We start from the raw sequence: 12,486 nt of genomic DNA, 5'->3' as shown, positions 1-12,486 counted from the left end.
GTCGTTTTTTCATACTCGACCATACAAACAACGGGTTGTTAAGAACAGTCACCATACCAAAATGTGCTGTTTTACTTATACATTTTGACAACATACCATTCGATAACCATACAGATTATGGTGGCATGAATATTTTAGGTCTAGCGATGCATAAAATATTAGGTGTAGAAAAAAACCTTCCCCTTCTCATTTCAATTTTATCGATTGATGAGTTTTATTTTGTTACACTCCATCTTACGAAGAAATCTTCGCTGACACTAAGTGGACTGACGCTTTATCCAATTGAGCTATCGCCGTATTATTAAAAGACGAGGATTTTTGACCATGTGAAACTACAGATTTCTGGATCAGTGTAAACAGATATACGAATAACAAAGACTACCAGAGCAATATTAACCTCTGGTACAAAAGTACAATGTAGTATACAAATCTTCAATATAGGATACACGGAAGATATTGGATATGATAACTAAAATGAGTATGGTAGTATAATAGTTGAAGTATAATGGTGGAATATATCAGTAGTATTCCTAATGCGGTGAGTATTATATGAATAGTTTGGAAATGGTTCTGAAGATTTCTTGAATGGTATTTATTTATACGGGATTGTTACATGAAGTTTTATTGTAAATCTACTGCGAGAACTCTGCGTCGAATAATGTTTAAACAGTAATAACTATAATATCTATTGTTTTATTATTGTACGGTAAATGCTATTGCAAAATTCTATCCGGGCAATCACCGAATCACGCCTGTAATGCAATATAAACGCAAAAATTTTGAAACTATTCCTCAAAACTGATTTAATGTTCGCTAGTCACCCTACGCGAACATGATGTCACTTTTATCCCATCTTCAACAACCTCGATATTCGATGCAGTGGCTGATCCCTCGACGAGCGGAGCGAATTGTTTACATTTTTCGTAACACCACCCCACCGTATAGTGATAACGCACTGTCCACCCGCAGAAATGTCAACCCGCGCATTTCCAAGGTCACCTTGAGTATTTGAAAATTATTGTTCACTGGATCTGTTACATGTAGCAGTTTGGCTGCCAATATTCGTCCGAATAAGTTCCCTGAAAATTAGAATTTGGAACGGTAAGCTAGCGTGTAATCAGTTAGTGGTAAGTTGTGCTGGAAGGGGAAGCTAAAATCTACTGCAATTGGAGCAGATTCCTACGCATCTCACGTGATTTAGTTCCTCAATGGCTAGTGCCGAGAGTTCAGCAAGGGTCGTGTCCTTGGCCTGATTTGCTTCATTTTGTTTTTAAATTCAGTGTTTGTGGATAGACTTGGCTGATCTCTGGGTGTTAACTCTGGATGTGTTAATAGGGTGTCCTAGTTTATACTTAGCGAGTACGAGTAAACGTATGAATCTTACAAGGTTGAAGATAGTCGGAAGATGCACCTGTGACTAAACCACTATCGACGAACAATATATTTTGATTCGATTTGTTTCATTTATTTACTAATTGGTATTTCGCGATCCAATTATCTCACGTTTAGATTAATTGTAAGGAAATGAACGGCTATCTAGCAGCCGACGGGGTTGTTTTAGGATTCCTTATCGCTGTGACCGGTGGATTGATAAGCCGGCGCTTGCAGTAGTGCAGTTTTGTCCTATCAGTTTAGTCGTTCGCTTGTTCCAGTGGCAGACGGTAGTGCGTTCAGTTCAGTCGATTGTAGAGTTAACTAGTTCGATTTTTACAATGAGGCTCCTCAAAAAAAGTGATTCTTTTCTCTATCCAGAGGTTAACAAGGGTCTAGTTTTCCTTTTCAGTTTTAATCTAATAAATTGTGTTATTTTATTGCAGAAATTCCCACCAACGAGCCCGAAGAGCATGTCTGAACAGAGCTTAATGATCAAATTGGCCATTCATCATAATGATAAGGGTGAAGGAACCTTATATCGACTGAAGAAGAATTCACTGGTACACGTCCATCCGGGAGCCTCTCTCCTGGGTCGCCGCGTTGCAATCTACTGTAACTATCCGAGCGATGGTGAGTATGCGGGATGTATTGGTGACATTGCTGGAGTCTGCTCAAGGTCGTAATTTATGGAATGAATGGTTTGTCCGAGAATATTATTTTTTGAGCTTTCGTGGATTTATCCTGAATTTCCTAATGCAGTACGCGGAGTATTGGAAAATTAGAAAGTCAACTAGCTAATTTGTATTTGATCTTATTTCTATATTCGTTGCACGTACGAGCACTTGTGTGAGGCGTTGAAATTCTAAAGGATGTGTTGAATGATAAGTGCTGAAATTAAGGTCAAAAGTAATGTGTTTCAATGAATGGAGAATTATTTTGTCACATTTGCTGTAAGAGGAAGTTATTTTTAGGAACGTGCACGAGATGTACCGTTGCAAACGCTATCTCGCTGAACAGTTTAGTTAGTAAATAAATAATTTGCTGTTCTGATTTGACTCAAGCGTTCCCTACGCTTATCAAGTTTGTAGAATTCTCAATCAGGCTATTGTTTATATGTGTATATAACGTAGATTAGCTGAAAAATTATTTAAATAACATTCGATTTTTTTTGCAGGAAAAGATTTCGACCGCAAACAGTACACCCAGCTGCAATGGTTTTCGTCGACGGGTACATTGCTGAATTCAGATGGCGACAAATTTATCTCCATCAAAGACATCGATTTATACTGCACGATACATCTGACCCGGTCAGGAGCCTATCACTTCTACATCGTGTACGAGGGCCACGAAAAAGATGGACCCCAAGGTGGGCTTTATGTTCAAGTCGAGCCCCATTTAACCGTCGGAAAGGGTGATTCTTTGACGCATCTTTCGCTGGATTCTATTCGCTGTCAGACGGTCATTTCCAAATTGATGGGTCCTATAGGAAGCTGGGAATCGAAGCTACAAGTGACGAAAGAAAGCGGCTACAATTTAGTTCACTTCACCCCTATCCAGGAGCTGGGTGGATCAAGATCGGCTTATTCGCTCAAAAATCAGCTCAAGGTCAATCCTGAATTTCAGAACAACAAAGATCACGTCGTCGGTTTCGATGATGTGGATAAAGTGGTTAAGAAAATGCGCGAGGAGTGGGGAATAGCATCAATTTGCGACATCGTGTTAAATCATACTGCCAACGAATCGATCTGGATCCGTGAGTATCCGGAGTGTACTTACAATTGTTACACCAGTCCTCATCTGAGACCGGCCTTCCTGTTGGATGCTCTGCTAGCCCGGTTCGGTGAAGATGTCGCCGAAGGATTGCTCGAACACGTCGGAGTGCCTAAGGTAGTGGAAACTTCGGATCATTTGCAAGCTATTCGGTGGCAGCTACACTCCAATTATTTGCCACAAATAAAGCTACATGAGCTGTATCAGTGTGATGTGGACAAGTATATTTCGAGGTGAGTGTTTTTATCTTTTTAAGGAAAATAGTTTTCACGGCCGCCGTTTCAGATTCAATGAGGAAGCATCAAAACAGAGTCCCACACCGGTACAGTTGGTTCCTGAGGGGGAAATTCATCTGAAGCAAGACCCAGAGTACCGTCGACTGGGAGCAGAAGTGGACTTTGCGAAAGTAATGAAAATCTACAACGTTTTCCGGCCGGATTGTTTCGACGAAGACAACCGCAAGCGCAAGTGTATTGAGGCATTCCGCGCCAGGTTACAGTGGTTGAATGAAGAGGTTAGGAAGGAGATTCAGGCACATTTGGAATATGCCATCGAGAATTGCTTGGCTGGAGCTAGGTACGAGCGAGTTCAGGAAGATGGACCACAGGTTAAGGGTATATCTGTGAAATATCCACTGTTTATGAAGTATTTCACTCAGTATGGAATCAAGGGTAAATCGCTAAAGGACATCGAGGAGATGATGTACGGTGGACCGGGTAAACTGTTCATGGCTCACAATGGTTGGGTTATCAACTCTGATCCGTTGGTGGATTTTGCAAGGCCAACCGCTGGTACGGGAAACGTTTATGTTAGAAGAGAGCTAATCGCTTGGGGAGATAGCGTGAAGCTGCGGTATGGTGATAAGCCCGAGGACTGTCCCCATTTATGGCAACACATGAAGGAGTATGTCGATACTACTGCCAGGATTTTCGACGGAGTTCGCTTAGATAACTGCCATTCGACGCCGATTCATGTTGCAGAGTGGCTACTGGATTCGGCTCGGAAAGCCAATCCTGATTTGTATGTTGTGGCCGAACTGTTTACTAATTCCGATCACGCGGATAACATTTTTGTCAATCGGCTGGGAATTACTTCCCTAATTCGAGGTAGATATTTTTTTTGCGATTTTCAATACATTTTTATTATAACAATTCGTATTATTTCAGAGGCTCTTGCAGCTTGGGATTCTCACGAGGAAGGTCGCCTGGTGTATCGCTATGGAGGTGCTCCCGTGGGTGCATTTTTCCTCAACCCGAAGCGCATTCTTGCTCCAAGTATTGCACACGCTCTGTTTATGGATCTAACCCATGATAATCCATCTGCGGTGGAGAAACGATCAATTTTTGATCTTATCCCGTCGTCTGCGCTTGTCGCAATGGCGTGCTGTGCCACTGGAAGCAATCGCGGTTATGATGAATTAGTTCCCCATCACGTAAGTTTTAATGTTATCGTAGTTTATTTTACTTCAGTTCATGGTTGTGGGAGGGGGCCAATCAATATTTCGTAGTAACAATATCACAACAATCAGTCAATGTTAAAGCGAGTTGTTAGATTCCATTATATATTTTTAATCAATATGATATCTATCGAAAATGATTTTTTCTTTTAAAGATCCACGTCGTCGACGAAGAGCGCCAGTACCAGGAGTGGGGTAAACATGTCAACAAAAACACCGGAATGATCGCCGTTAAGGAAGCTCTCAATCTGCTACACGGTGGGCTGGCCACCCGGGGCTTCGATCAGGTGTTCGTAGATCAAATGCACCCGGACATTGTAGCTGTTACTCGCCATTCTACGCAAAATCGCGAAACAGTGATTCTAGTTGCTCACAATGCGTTTGGTTATCCGAACCCCTGGGCCGGTCCTACTGGAGTGCGACCGCTGCGGTTCGAAGGCACTTTCCTGGAAATAATTTTCGAAGTGCAGATTTACAAAAAGTATGCTCCTTAATACAGTTAAAATTATTATATCTAATATCTTCGTTTATTTTTACAGAACCGGTCAAACGTTCGATCGCCCATCGGAATTTAAAAAAGACGAACAGTACATCAACGGGGTCGAAGAATATGTGATAGATTTGCGTAAAAACCTCGCCTTGAACGAATCGGATATCTTCCGGAAAGAGGCAAATTTTGATGGTAACGTAACTCAGCTGGACTTTGCTAATTTGAAACCCGGATCGGTTGTTGCGATCCGCGTTGCCATGACGGACAGCGCAAAGGCGCCGATCGAGAATCTCCAAGGGTTGGTGAAAGAATTTCATAACGATAAGGGGTCACGATATGCTGAATTGCAACACATATTATCCAAACTGGATCTGATCGATTTTAATAACTTGCTCTACTGCTGCACCGAAGAGGAACGAGATAACGGTGGTGGTCCGTACAATATTACTGGCTATGGAGAAACAGTGTACGCTGGATTGCAAGGAATTGTTTCAATCCTGTGCGATATTGGACCCAATAACGATTTGGGACATCCATTGGCCAACAATTTACGAGAAGGCAACTGGCTGATTGACTACTGCTCGGAACGCTTACTAAAATATCCAAATCTTATACCAGCTGCCAAGTGGTTGACGAAAAATCTCGCTCCATTAAAGGAAATCCCACGTTACATAATCCCGAGTTATTTTGATGTGATTCTTACTGGAGTCCATCGATTAATCATCATTGCTGCCTGCCAACTGATGACGGATTTCGTCCACCATGGATCATACTTCGGCCGTCGTTTAGCTCTCGGATCGATCCAATGCGTTCGGGTAGCTCCTTCAGCCAACCTTCCGAAACTCAGCCCGAACATTCTGGATCCAAAACCACCTTCGCAATGTGCAACACTTGCCGCTGGTTTGCCGCATTTCTCAACCGGATATATGCGCTGCTGGGGACGGGACACGTTTATTTCCATCCGTGGATTGATGTTGCTAACAGGACGTTACAACGAGGCACGATACATGATTCTTGGCTTTGGAGGATGCCTTCGACATGGGCTAATCCCGAATCTTCTGGATGGTGGAATGAATGCTCGTTACAACTGCCGCGATGCCATCTGGTGGTGGCTTTACACTATTCAACAGTACGCCGAGGAAACGCCCAATGGAAGGGCCATCCTGAAGGATAAGGTCTCCCGGCTGTATCCCACCGACGATTCCGAGGCAAAGCAACCGGGCGAGTGTGTAAGTAATCAAAATGAATACAATTTTAAACTAATGACCTACTAACTAAACCGAATTCTTTCCCGTAGGATCAAATGCTGTACGAAACGATCCAGGAAGCGCTAACCGTTCACTTCCAGGGTCTGTCCTATCGGGAGCGAAACGCAGGAACACGTATCGATGCTCACATGAAGGATAAGGGTTTTAATAATCGTATCGGGATCCATCCGGAAACGGGATTCGTGTTCGGTGGCAATAATGCCAACTGTGGCACCTGGATGGATAAGATGGGCTCTAGTGATAAGGCTGGAAATCGGGGTGTTCCTTCCTCCCCCAGGGATGGTTCAGCGGTAGAATTAGTGGGACTGCAAATGGCCGGTTTAAGATTCATGCAGCGAATGGCAGAAGAAAAAGTTATTCCGTACAATTCGGTTGAGCGTACCTCGAACAATGGAACCAAGTCTGTTTGGACCTATAAGGAGTGGGCCAACAAGATTGCGGCCAATTTCGAGAAGGAGTTTTACGTTGACGAAAGCTGTGACAGCAAGTATGCTAACAAGAAAGGAATATACAAGGATACGGTCGGGTCGGAAATACCATGGACCGATTTTCAGTTGCGATGTAATTTCCCAATTGCACTGGTCGCCGCGCCGGAATTGTGTAATCCAAAACATGCTTGGAGGGCATTGGAAAATGCTAAGAAATATCTGCTGGGCCCACTTGGCATGAAGACTCTGGACTATGAAGATTGGGCATATCGGGGCAATTATGATAATTCAATTGACAACGAAGATAAGACGGTTGCTCACGGTGCCAATTATCACAACGGACCGGAATGGGTTTGGCCAATCGGTTTCTATCTGCGAGCTCGGTTAATTTTTGCCAAAGCTAATGGATTGCTTAAGGAAACCATCGCCGAAACGTGGACCATTCTTCAGAGCCATTTGAAGGAACTGCAGACAAACCACTGGCGAGGTCTGGCGGAGTTGACTAATGAGAATGGAGCTTACTGCAAAGACTCCTGTCGGACCCAGGCATGGAGCATGGGATGTGTGCTTGAAGTACTCTACGAGCTGGAGAAGTACGAGAAGGAACTGTGAACATAGTGGCTTAAATAATCAAAGAGATCGGCTTCCGTGCGTCGTGTATATCAGTTGCTCTCGAAGTCAATTTAGGCAAATCAAATACTCGTTTTGAACCTTTTCGGTACAGAAACAGCTAGGGTTATATTTTTAATTGTTTACGTTTTTGTCCGAATTTTTTTTTTCATATTTATTAAGTTTATATAGTCTATTTTCGTTGCTGTGCATATTTCAAAGTTGTAGCATAAATATTTGGGCAGAAAAACAAATGCGAACGGCTTGCTATAAGTACATATTTGATATGCGAAACGAATGCAGCGTAGCTGCCAGGCAATACAAATGGAATGGCGTATATAAATAAATAAAAATTAAAAAATCCACCGGCGCTGGTTTTGCTGTCAGATCCGAATGTTGAGGCAAATTGAGCTGTTTTTATTAAACTTACTGGTCCAACTGAAAGTTCTGATCAATAATTATTTTACTACTTTGTGTCTAGTTCAGATGTACAGACCTTTTGCATAGTTATGCCAGTGAGGCGCATACGCCATTGTAAAATTTAAGTTAAATTATTTTCTTGTGGGAATCAGAAGCAGGTTTGTTAGTTATTCCTTCAATGTAAAATCATTTTGCATATATGAACGTGAATACGAATCAAACGCAAATGACATATGAGCAGCTATAAAACAGCTATAAAGGTCGTTTATCGTTACTCCACGAGCTCTCGTTTTCATTATTTGAATGGACCGAAAGTGAATTGATTATTTTTTTGAATGCCACTTCCGATTGGGTTTATGGTTTGCGTTCGCCGAATTTCCCGGAAGTAAAAACAAAGTCACGAGAGAACGTGATAAAACTCCAGCGCTGTAAAAGTAGTCTTATTCCTCAAATGGAAAGAAATTGAAAGTCATAAAACATGAATCCCACGTGACTAGTACAATTCAACAATTCGTAGGAAATGGATAGTGGTTGAAAAAGTTCTGCCAAAGAGCGCTCCTAAATCGAATTGATAATTTAAATAATTCGTGCTTGTAAACGTTATTCATATCGACGAGGAGTTAGCAAGAGTTTTGAAATAAATTATTTTGTATTCATTTAGGACTCATGCATCAAGTCGATTGGTGTGTTCTTGGAGAACTGCAGAGTGCGCAGCGATAATATGCAACGATTGCCCAGATTCGAATATTAATAAACAAAATGAAAGCAAATGGGTGTAGATTGCTACCTTGCGGGACTTCCTAGACATTGTCACTAGGGTTGACTGCGTATTATTGGGGGATCGATAAAGTAAAAATATAGTTTTTTTTAAGCCGCCCTTACACGTTCAATATGTTTGTCAATACTAGAGAGAATTGAAAAAAAAAAGTTGTATTGTAATGAAAAAAAGTTGTATTGATGATGTGCATTGAATTGAACGTGTAAGGGCCGCTTTAGAGTATATAGCCGTATTCCTCCGCTCTCCTTCCATTTGTGGAATCATTCCTGCTAAAATACAATCTGTCTACGACGAGATGGTTCTGTATATGGTCGCGTCTTGCATGGCCATGAGCCTGAGTGCTCTGCTGAGCTTTAATCGATTCATTTGTTCCCAGCATTGGAACCTAAACAGGACCACCCTACATCAGTGTCGACGATAATTCACTAATCGGATAGGGGGCGGATATAACGTAGTTAGAAAATCGATTGCCTTGTACGCAGCTCATCTGGGCTCGATTCCCAGCCCTGCACATAGGGTTTTTGTAAGAGGCAAATGACCCCTACCTCTACTACAAAAAAGCTACACTAATCAGATGCCTCTTGCTACTTGTTGGGGCGACTTACTTGGGGTTCCGTTCCGGAGATCCTTCTTTCTTCTCCTTCAGAGACGGCTCAGGACGATCGTCGGTGATTAGGTGAAAATCCGCTACTTGCGCTAGTCAACGCAGCTTGTTTCACGGCAAAACCTTTGCATCCGCACTGTACTGTACTAAGGGCCCTTTCTTCGCTAGAAAACTAGCATCGATCTCTTACTGCAATTATTGGTTTATCGGAGGGAATTTCACAACTACAATATTTTGATTATAAATTTGTCACTCGCGACGACGGACAATTGACTTATTTGACGTCTATAGGACAGAGAGAATAGGGAGAGAGCGGAGAGAGCCGAAGAGTGAAAATCAGTCAAAACGGCAACACTCCCTTTATGATGATTTCAACACTACAGCATTTTGGCAACCGCTTCCACAGGCTGCACTTTAAATGCACGAATCCAACTAGGGTAACTGCTCCCTAATTCATCTTAGCACCTCTATTCATCTCACCCATTTGAACACATTAGTTAGAGCAGTATCTGCTATCTCTATTCAACGCATTAGCTCAAATGGTAGGATGAATAAGGGTACGTTGTGCTCGACTTTTCGCTTCGCTCAAACGCGAGTATTTTACATTTCCCAGGAAATTTTTTTAACTGTACTGCTTCCTAGGAACGAAGCAAAGATGATGATACCTATTTAAGCGCAATCCACTAACTTTAAGTCGAGTTATCAACGAAATAGTGTGATATCCTGACTAATGAGATGAATAAGGGCTCGTCTACCCTATTTGTCGTTGAATCCCAACAAGCAGATTGAACAGCAAGATGTCCCCGAAAGTACAATACACACCAAAGGTAGAGAAAGCAACGAAAAATGAAAAGGATTCCAGAGTACCTTTGATGCACCAGCGTAGCAGGATCCAGAACAAGGTCATTGCGATAAGCCGGACGCTGGAACAAGCCGAGGACGACCCAAGCAAAATAAGTGCATAGGTCCTAAAAGTTTTCGCCAAGACGACACCCAGGTAACCAATAAGCATGCACGCATGCGTTTTAACGGCGACCTGATAAGTATTTACGTCGTTTTAAATGCTATTTAAAAGTCGCTTTTGGCGAAATATACTACTACTTTACTGCTGTGCCATGCATGAAAATGCTTTTCTACTTCCAGTTGTGTAGCAAGAAAATTTTACGGGGGGGATATGAATATTTTTTGTATATATGTGAAATAATGTTCAAAAACATTCTGAGCAGGAAAAAATGTACAAAAACCAGCAACTCAGGGAACGGGTTTGAGTAGTCACGCGACTTGCTAATACAACTACTCTTGCGCGGAACCTGATTCTTCCCCGGCATTACCTTACGGCATTACTTCGAGAAGAGATTTTTTTACGAGCACAGCACACCCTCCTATCCAACTAGTTCTTTCAGTAGGGTTACAGCACCCATCCTCGACACACTACCAGTTATCGACCATCCACATAACGTGGCAATTTCTATATGGTAGTGGAAAAGCTAGCTGTGAGTCTAGAATTAGTGCTCTTTCCCTACGAGGACAATCTAGGCAGCAAACTTCAGACTGTCTAATTTACTGAGCCCTTGAGTTCCTTTGTATCATTTAGTACGCCTTCCTCGTTGAGCTTCCGACTGGTTCGCGAACTACTTGGTCTAGTCCCCGACGATGGATCTAGCCTACTCCGACGAAGAGTACGCAGTCTAGTTCCCAGCGGTGAATCTGACTGTACGCTGACGGAGAGTTCCTCGGCGGAAGAAGTTCTCCCGATACCGATTCTTATTTGGTTGCAGTACCACAACTTCTTGAGCCCTTTGGCTCCGTGGCCGTTACCATTTAGCGCCGCAACTACTTTAAGCCCTTTAGTTCCCTTCTTGGGCTATTTAGCGTTACTTCCTTGATGAGCCATTCGGTTCCTCGACTTGTTAGCGAACGACATGGTCTAGTCCCCGACGATGGACCTGACTTACTCCGACGTAGAGTTCCCCGGCGAGAGAAGTTCTCCCGAAACCGAGCCAATCAGCTAGGTGCCGAGGTCAGTTCAGCGATTCTGATGAAGCAGGGCGTCCGGTTCACTGGTGCCCCGATGACCCGCGACTGGTGGTGTCTCGTTGCGGTCTAGTCCCCATCGGTGATTCTAGCTTACGCTGTACCCTGGCGAAAAAAGTTCTACCATTACCGATTCTTCTTTGGTTTTCGCTATTTTTCTATAGGAACAACCGGTGGGGTGCCGTGGTCGGTCTGGCTATTCCGGATGGAGCGTGACGTCTGGTTCGCTGGCGTTTCAACGACCCATACTCGGTGCTCTGTTGCAGTCTACTCGACTAGTCCTCGGCGGTGGATTTAGCTTATTCCTGCGGAGAGTTACCTGGCGGTGAATGCTCTCCCGGAACCGTTGCTCGATGTTCATTGCGCCGTTTCTGCTGTAAGACGGTCATGATCTACATCATAACTCTGTTTACTGAGTTCCACGTCTTTACGTTGCTTGTCTTTCTGTAGGCTACATTATCCGGGTTGATGTCCGGTCCCGCCTTTTTAAGTAGCTCCCTGCACGTCACTTCAAACCTCTGACATTCAAAGACCACATACTCCGGTATTTGCGTACCTGAACCGATGAAGATACATCCTTTCAGGTGGAAGGTAAACTCTTCGTGCTTTCTATTGACCCACGTCGACAGGTTTGGATGAGCCGTGTCGTATCCGTATCTCAATCTGTGAATTCAGCGAATACAAAGCTGCGTCAACTGGTTTTGGAAATGAGCGGTCCAGCTGGTAAAGTATAAGTATCATACCATTAAACAATGAACATTATTTATATTGTACCAATACTCACAATATTAATACTTTTAGCATCAAATTCAGCGGAAATTGAAGATGATTGATGGGGATCTTGATTATATACGGTTTGTTTTGGTACCACTAAAGAAAGACCAATCGTAGAGGTTTGACAAGGACTAGTGTGAATTGCCAGCTCGTTGTTGCAATACGCTTCCTGTACGATAAAACAACAACTTAAAATGTTTATAATCTTTAATTCATTTATTTTTCTCTTCAGGGTCGATTACAACGAGATCTAATGAATGATTTCAGCATTTTCATTTTGTTTTGAAGCTAGTCTTCTTTTATTTGACTTACCGTATCTTCGGCGACCAAAACCTCCTCGATCTTCTCAACAGCAGCGATTTTGGCTGGAGCTGTTTCTATGCCTTCTTGAGCGATACGCTTGTGCGCACCGGCTGTACACGCTCGCTGAATGTGCCCAATGAATCCACACCTGTTGCAAGTTTTGTCCTTAACATTGCAG

The 12,486-nt window shown here is 42.9% G+C and overlaps 1 protein-coding gene across 2 annotated transcripts; it reads left to right on the top strand.

Moving 5' to 3' along the window:
• Window positions 1-942: 942 nt before the first annotated feature.
• LOC131685730 (glycogen debranching enzyme) lies at window positions 943-7,760 on the top strand. Of its 2 annotated transcripts, none has more exons than XM_058969641.1 (8): window positions 943-1,101; window positions 1,818-2,004; window positions 2,549-3,377; window positions 3,430-4,250; window positions 4,311-4,576; window positions 4,756-5,081; window positions 5,140-6,319; window positions 6,388-7,760. In XM_058969641.1, the coding sequence occupies exons 2-8, from the start codon at window positions 1,845-1,847 to the stop codon at window positions 7,396-7,398; spliced, it is 4,593 nt and encodes a 1,530-aa protein (XP_058825624.1). In that variant the 5' UTR covers window positions 943-1,101; window positions 1,818-1,844; the 3' UTR covers window positions 7,399-7,760. The 2 variants fall into 2 exon arrangements, with proteins under 2 accessions (XP_058825624.1, XP_058825623.1); XM_058969640.1 differs by lacking the exon at window positions 943-1,101 and adding an exon at window positions 1,410-1,754.
• The last annotated feature ends 4,726 nt before the right edge of the window (window positions 7,761-12,486 follow it).

This window comes from Topomyia yanbarensis, chromosome 2 (genome assembly GCF_030247195.1).
Source record: "Topomyia yanbarensis strain Yona2022 chromosome 2, ASM3024719v1, whole genome shotgun sequence".
Classification (NCBI taxonomy): Eukaryota; Metazoa; Arthropoda; class Insecta; order Diptera; family Culicidae; genus Topomyia; species Topomyia yanbarensis.
The sequence above is the reverse complement of the archived record's forward strand: the minus strand, read 5'-3'. Positions and strand labels throughout refer to the sequence as shown.